Source organism: Sapajus apella, unplaced genomic scaffold (genome assembly GCF_009761245.1).
Source record: "Sapajus apella isolate SASKATOON/1434 unplaced genomic scaffold, GSC_monkey_1.0 scaffold47, whole genome shotgun sequence".
Lineage (NCBI taxonomy): Eukaryota > Metazoa > Chordata > Mammalia > Primates > Cebidae > Sapajus > Sapajus apella.
The window spans coordinates 1,304,913-1,312,621 of record NW_022436987.1 but is presented as its reverse complement, the minus strand read 5'-3'; the positions used below and the strand labels follow the sequence as shown (position 1 = coordinate 1,312,621).

General features: G+C 33.1%; 1 protein-coding gene across 1 annotated transcript in view; it reads right to left on the bottom strand.

Annotated features, from left to right (window-relative positions):
* Positions 1-1,973: 1,973 nt before the first annotated feature.
* The window catches only part of LOC116524993 (olfactory receptor 52E8-like), a 12,024-nt gene continuing 6,288 nt past the window's right edge, over positions 1,974-7,709 (bottom strand). The window contains exon 2 of the mRNA XM_032240508.1: positions 1,974-2,958. Coding sequence (XP_032096399.1) covers positions 2,012-2,958 — 947 coding nt within the window. The 3' untranslated portion in view covers positions 1,974-2,011. The remainder of the gene's footprint in view (positions 2,959-7,709) is intronic.

Below are 7,709 nucleotides of genomic sequence, written 5' to 3'. Positions count from 1 at the left end.
CAGTGCCTTAAACACATGTTTAAATATTCTTTCCATTTTTTCTAGTTTTATTTTTCTTGGCAAAAGCATTAATCTCAAATAATCTAGTTTCTGACTGCTAGAAGTAGAAATCCACCAAATACCTTCACCCAAAAATCATATCACAAGTAGGTTATCAACATTTGCTTTGATGTAATTATGTATTTCCCTACCTTCCTTTGCATACAAATCATGTTGTTCATAGAATATGATACTCTTTTTAAAACATTTCTATTGTTTTTGCTTTCTTAGTGTGTATTTAAAATGTTTTTTCTCCTTTGGGAAATGATGCAGTTGAAATTTTTCATAGGATACTCCTTTTAAACATTTCTATTATTTTTATTCTCTCAGTATGTATCTTTAATTTTTTTATTCTCTTTTGGAAAAAGTTGCAGTTAAAATTGCATTATATTTCTGAAAATGTCTTTACTTTTCTCTCAGATATGAATAATGGATTGAATGAACATTAAATTCCAAGTGCAAAATTAGTTTTTGGATATGAGTTTTTAACATCCACTTTTGCATTTGAGAATTCTGATCTCAGTCAGATTATGTTTCTCTTTAATCTATGCTATTTTCTGTATCTCACTTGAACTTTTATTCTCTTTCTCTCAAACACTTCTTCTGTGGAATGGTTCAAGATTTTCTTTTTATTTGTTGTGTTTACAATTTCCACCAAATACTAGTACCTAAGTTCCTACTGGGCCTCCATTGAAACTATCAGTATTAAGCCTTAAATAATTTTTCAGCTGTAGAAATGTTCTCTGTTATCCTCCCCTTCTTTATTTTTACTTCACCTTCTGAAACTTAAATCTATGTCAGAAATACTTATGCTCAAAAATATCTTGACACAGAAATTTAGACAATATTTTACAATAAATATCCAGACATAAAATGGCTTTATCAGGTGAATAGCTGACACCTCATTACTTTAAGGAATAAAGGATATTAAATGATATATGTGGAATTAAACTGATGATATTAAAACTTGTGGACATATTCTTCTTTTTTTAGTTACTTTGATATTAACTATTCCCATTGAGTTTGTATATATTTTGTATACTAAATTAGTAAAAAAAAAATCACTAGAAATGTGATAGAATTGGGTGAAATGATTGTGGTGCTAACTTTCAAAATCAAATTTGACCTTATCTCTGCTTGAACAATATTCTCAGTTTTTAAAATGAACTTTAGATTGCCATTTTTTATTTTCTATTGCCATTTTTGACAACCATAAATGTGTCGTTTTTATCTATTTTGGACATTTATATGTTCTTATATTCATTTTTGCATTCAAAATTTTTAGTTTCTTTGCAATCTTATTTCTGTTCCTGCTTTCTTTTCTAGATGTTATTTTTTTAAGTTCATGAGTAATTTCCCTTTTACTTCTTACATATTTTAGTGCTTAACCTAAATCACCCAGTTAAAACATGGTAAACAAAATAAATATGAATTCTTGTTCTCTCTCTGTTATGTGTGGCTAAATCTCCTGTTTCTGACCTGTGTCTCATACCTACTACCTCCACTTTACTTGCTTACACTACCTACATGCCCATTCTTCTCTCAGTGGCCATATGTCCTCTATTTGACTATCTTTTATGAAAGAAATCTTATTGCTACCTGAAAGAGATTTAAAACACTAGATGGGTCTAACAGAAAGCTTTTTCAGTGAATTAAAGTGATTCTCCTTGAAACTTACTCTTACATGGCATATTCTCTGTCAGGGATCAATAGATAACATCATTGCAAATACACACTCAGACACATCAACACACATGCATCTAACAATTGCTGCCAATATGTTTTTAGAAACACACATATACATACATATACTAAATAAATATACACACACATCTGTATAAAATATACATAAATATACATATGTATAAAATTGATAGTCAATTTTGATGAAAACAATTTGTTAATTTTATCACAAGTTTTATCTTTTTAGGACTTACACTTTTATAGCCTGAATGAATTACCTCTCATTCAATTAATGTTTAGCAAAGAGACTTTTTACCCGCTCCTGGATTTGCTTGGTCCTGATTCCATAAATGACTGGGTTAACAGCAGGGGGAATGACTACATAGAGATTAGCCAGGAGAATATGGATATACTGTGGGATGCCAGGACCAAAGCGATGAGTGAGAAAGGAGAAGAGAGCTGGATCAAAAAATACTAAGATGACACAGACATGTGAACTACATGTATTAAGAGCCTTCAAATGGGCATCTTGGGAAGGGAGGTGAAAGACAGTGCATAAAATTCTGGCATAGGAGATAATGATAAGAAACACATCCAGAAACAAGATAAAAATATTCCCAAGACCATAATAGACATTGACACTGATGCTGGCACAAGCCAGACGGGCCACTCCCATGTGCTCACAATAGGTGTGAGGGATGATTCTATGTCCACAGTAAGGCAGCCTCGTGAGGAGAAAAATGATGGGTGCAACCATACATAAGCTTCTAAGAACCACAACCATAGCAATCACACCAATAATTCTGTTGGTGAGGATCATAGTATACCTGAGGGGGTTGCAAATAGCCACATAGTGATCAAATCCCATGGCAAGAAGTACAATGCTCTCCATGACTGTAAAAACATGGATAAAAAAGACTTGAGCGGCACAGCATCCAAAGCACAGCTCCTGCAGGCTGAACCAGAAAATGCCCAAAATCTTGGGGATGGTAGCTGTAGAGATACTCAGGTCAATCACTGACAGCATGGCCAGAAAGTAGAACATGGGTTGGTGGATGTTTTTATCAGTCCAGATGACAAATAGAATGATAAGATTTCCAACAAGAGCAATCAGATATACAACACAGAAGGGAAAGACAAGCCAGCTTTGTGCAGCTTCCAATCCTGGAATTCCTAACAACAGGAAGGAAGAGGGATGAGGTTCAGTGACATTGAGAGAAGACATTCTTCTGCCAGCTGATGGTGGTCATGGCTTTATAAGTTGTTCTCAGCTCCCATTGGGCAATTTATCCAGACTTAATTGAGATCTAAAATAAATAAACAAATTCCCAAGCAAAGGATTGATATTAGGAATACCTTTCTGTAAAGGCCTTTGATCTTTTTTCTCCTTCTTTTAATTCTCCATAGATAACCGTAGTATCACTCTTCACCTGCACTATGAATGTGAGAAGATGAGCTGCCAAGTAGAAGCTTGCACCATGTCTCTCCTAAAATTGTGAGTTCAAAATAAATAAATGGACTTATTCCCTTCTCTCAAGATATAGACACTATGAGATGATGGAAATAAAATTTATAATAATAATCATAACAATAATAATAGCTATTATTGATTACATATCTACTTTTTTTTCAGTCATTGCATCTACCACTATTTACATGTATTATTTAATTTAGTTCTCACCCAATTTCATGACACAAGTTCTACTGGTATCTGATTTTATGGAACAGGGAAGTTTGATAAGTGAATTAACCTCCCATCATTTACAAAGCTAATAAGCAGGAAAGTCAAAATTTGAAACTAGGTTGAAATTCAGGTATGTGACATTAATCTGGGTCTATATTTGCAATATTTTCTAACAGGTATAGTGAAAGGAGAGAGAAAAGAAAGGAAAGGAAGGTATGAGGAAACATACAAGAATTTAGAAGAGCCAAAACTTCTTCCAAGAGGAATAAATCTGCAGGATTTACACTGTAAGATACCGAGACTTCTTATAAAGTGATGATAATTTTAACTGTGTTTTTCAAAAAAAAATCGTGGAAAAAACCTCAATACAGCAGAATTGAGCCTAGAAACAGATACAAACATTTTCTGGGGTCTAGGTATTTAGAAGTAAGGTATTCCCTAGTGGGAATTTAAAGTAAATTGGTAAGGGAAGATGATTATCTGTGAAGTTTTCCCACCATATGAAGTTCTTTTACAAGATCCTATTGACCTTGCTGACAGTTTAAAGAAATGTGATATCAAATTAGATAAACCTGGAACTCAATAAACTTCAAAACTTGAGGGTACATTTCTGAAGACTACCCTCACTTCTGACATTAACTGCAATTTCAGAGGTTTTCCAAAATCACCCTCAGCTTCAATAGTTCGCTAGAAGGACTCATAGAACTCACTAAAAGCTATTATGTTCATGGTTACAGTCTATTACAGGAAAAGGACACAGATTAAAATTAGACAAAGAAAGTGATGCTTAGAGACAAAACAGGTGTCCAAATGTGAAGCATTTGTTGTCATTTCATGGAGTAAAGATGCATTACCCTCATGGCATTAATGTGTGACAATATGGATGAAGTCATATTGTCAACCAGGAAAACTCTCCTAGGCTTTGGTTTTCAGAGTTTTTACTGGGACTTCATTACATAGATATGATAGCTTGATTGATTGCAAATGTGGTTGAACTCAGTCTCCAGTTTGACTAATGTCACATGACCCAAAGTCCCCACTCCAAGTCATATTGTTCATATCGATAGTATGGCCAGTACCTATCCTCAGATCTAGCGTGGGCAGTCCCCAATCTAATAAACAAAGACTCTCTTATTAAGTATTGTGTATATTTACTTCCAGAAGCCAGGAGCGAAGGACAGACCTCTTTTAAGGCAAAGCTAAATTTTTTAGCACACATCTGCTTAACTAGTTTCAAATATTATTAGTTTCAAATATATTATTTACCACCACTGTATGTAAGGTTTTTACCTCATGTCTTTTATGGACCTTGGCCTCAGTTATAAATTCAGGTCTCTTATTAATCAAATTTGAGTCCAGCTAAATCCCTTTGAAATACGAAGCATGAAAAAAGATCAACTGTTAATCATCATATGGTATCCTTTTCTATATCAGGGTATGTTCACAGTCATTCTAAGTATAAATAAATTCAAGCTCATTATGCTACTCTTCTGTGTCTTCTATGGAATTTTGTCACTCTCTGCATCACTCACTATCTCACTATAAAGACATTTTGTGTAGGAAAAAGAAGCAAAAGCACAGAGTATTTAATATTGTTGGCACTGTGGCATGGTATAGAGTAATGATTCTGTTCTTTTGGGCTTTGCAACTTTGCTTAAGTTATACTATGTTCTGAGTTTAAGTTTCTTCAAGAAATGAGCATAGCATTTTCTATAAAATATAATTATTGAGTGGGATAAAGGAAGTCACATATGCGTGAAATATTGAAGGTGTCAAGCAAATATTTTTCTCTCCAATATCTTCCCATTTTACTTATCTTACCTCTTCTTGGATTGCTGATATGCACTATATTATTCTCTACCCCGATTTTCCAGGTCTTAACTCAATTTCTTTTAATTCAAATTCCAATTTTAAATACACATTGCACGAACTTGCTGATTGGAAACACTTACCAAGGTTTCTTCCTCTGTCTTAAGGAGTCAAGTAACAACTGTGCATTCAGTTCTTGAAATATATATAAATGATTTAGAATACAGCTTCAATGCACCATGAAAAATGTTAACAAAATGTCTGTGTGTGTGCTGGGATGGCAGATTTTTAACGAAGTCTCCAAGTGCCACAAAGTCTGAGACTTTGAGATTAAAGTGAACAGTAATTCCCCTTTGTTATTGTACCAGATGAAGGGAAGCTCAAGGGAAATCTCAGTGAACCCTGTGCGCATTACTTGTTCAATTTCCAGTTCTTGTTATTTCAGGTAATATTTATAACAGGTCTCATTTTATCTTTTTCTTTCCTTCCTTATTTCTTATCTTCCTGTCTCTCATTTTGTGAGTTTCATGGATTATTCCTTTGGGCTCTATTAGGCATCCAATATGACCATCAACTCTTTACTTATATTGGCAAAATTCATATAACACAAAATTAACCATTTTAAATATTTTGAAGTTTACAATTCAGTGGCACTCAATGCACTCACAATTTTGGCAACTGTCACCACTATCTCATTCCAGAAGTTTCTCATCACTCAAAAAGTGAACCGTGTACCTATTAAGCAGTCACTCCCCATTCTTTTCTTTTTCCAGACCTTGAAAACCAGTAATCTACTTTCTGTTTCTGTGCATTTTCTTTATTAAATTTATTCTGGATATTTCATGTAAATGAGATCATGTACTATGTAGGCTTTTGTGTCTGCCTTCTTTCACCTATCAGGATTTCAAATTGTTCAAATTTCAAATATGTTGCAGTACTTCATTTCTTTTTATGGCTAAATAAAACTCCATTGTATGAATATATCACATGTGAAATATTCATCAAGTGATAGATATTGGATTGTTTCCATCTTTTTGCTATTGTCAATAGTGCTGCTATAAACATTCTTGTACGTATTTTAACACCTGTTTTCAATTCTTTTGAGTATATTTCAAGAAGTAGAAATCTTGGGTGTTAGGCCAATTCTACATTTAACTTTCCATGAAAGTTCCAAACTATTCCATAGTGACTGCCTCAATTTACATTCTCCCCAGCAATCTATGAGTATTTCCATTTCTCACATCCTCTCTAACACTTGCCATTTTCCATTTTTAAAGTTATTATAGCCCTCCTAGTAGGTGTCAAGTGATGTCTCATTGTCTTTTTGATTTTCATTTCCCCAATGACTGATGATATTGAGCATCTTTGCCTGGGCACATTGGCCATTTGTACATCTTTAGATAAATGTCTGTTGAAGTAGTTTGCCCATTTTAAAATTGTTTTTACGGTTTTTTTTGGTTGAGTTGTATGAGTCCTTCTTTATATATTCTGGATATTAAACTCTTATCAGACATGTGATTTACAAATATTTTCTCCCATTCTATGGGTTGTCTTTTCACTCTCTTGATAGTGTTATTTAATTCACAAATGTTTTTAATCTTAAAGCTTCATTTATGAATTTATAATTTGTTGTTCTGTTTTTGTCGTCCTGTATAAGAAGTCAAATCTGAGGTCATGACTTACCCTGTGTTTCATTCTAAGAGTTTCATTGTTTTAGTGACATTTAAGTTTTTTATTCATTTTAATTTAATTTTTGTATGTGTGTATATATATATATATATAGTGTTATTTAAGAATGCAACTTCACACTTTTGTCATGTGCATACCCAGTTGTCCTTGCAACATTTTTAAAAAAGTTTTATTAGATTTTTAATTGATAAATAATAATGGTATCTGTTATGGGGTGAAATGTAATGTTTTGACATATATGTACATTGTAGAATGATCAAATCATGCTAATTAGCATATCTGTCACCCAGATATTTATCATTTCTTTGTGGTGACAGCATTGACAATCCTCTCTTTTAGCTATTTTGAAACATATAATTAACTATTTTCTAAAATTTCAACTTTTATTTTAGAAACAGGGGGTACTTGTGCAGTTTTGTTACATGGGGTTGTTGCATGATGCTGAGGTTTGGGATATGAATTCCGTCACTCAGGTAGTGAACATAGTACCTGATAGGCAGTTTTTTAACCTGTTTCCTCCCACCACCCTTTAGTAGTCCACAGTGTCTACTGTTTCCATATTTATGTCCATGTGTACTCAATATGTTCTTCCATTTATAAATAAGAACATGAAATGTTTGGTTTCCTTTTCCTATGTTAATTTGCTTAGAATTATGACCTTCAGCTCTATCTCTGTTGCTGCAAATAATATGATTTCATTCATTTTTATGGCTGCATAGTATTCCATGGCATATATATATATATATATATATATATATGTATGTATAGTGTTCCATGGAATACTATATATATATATATATATATA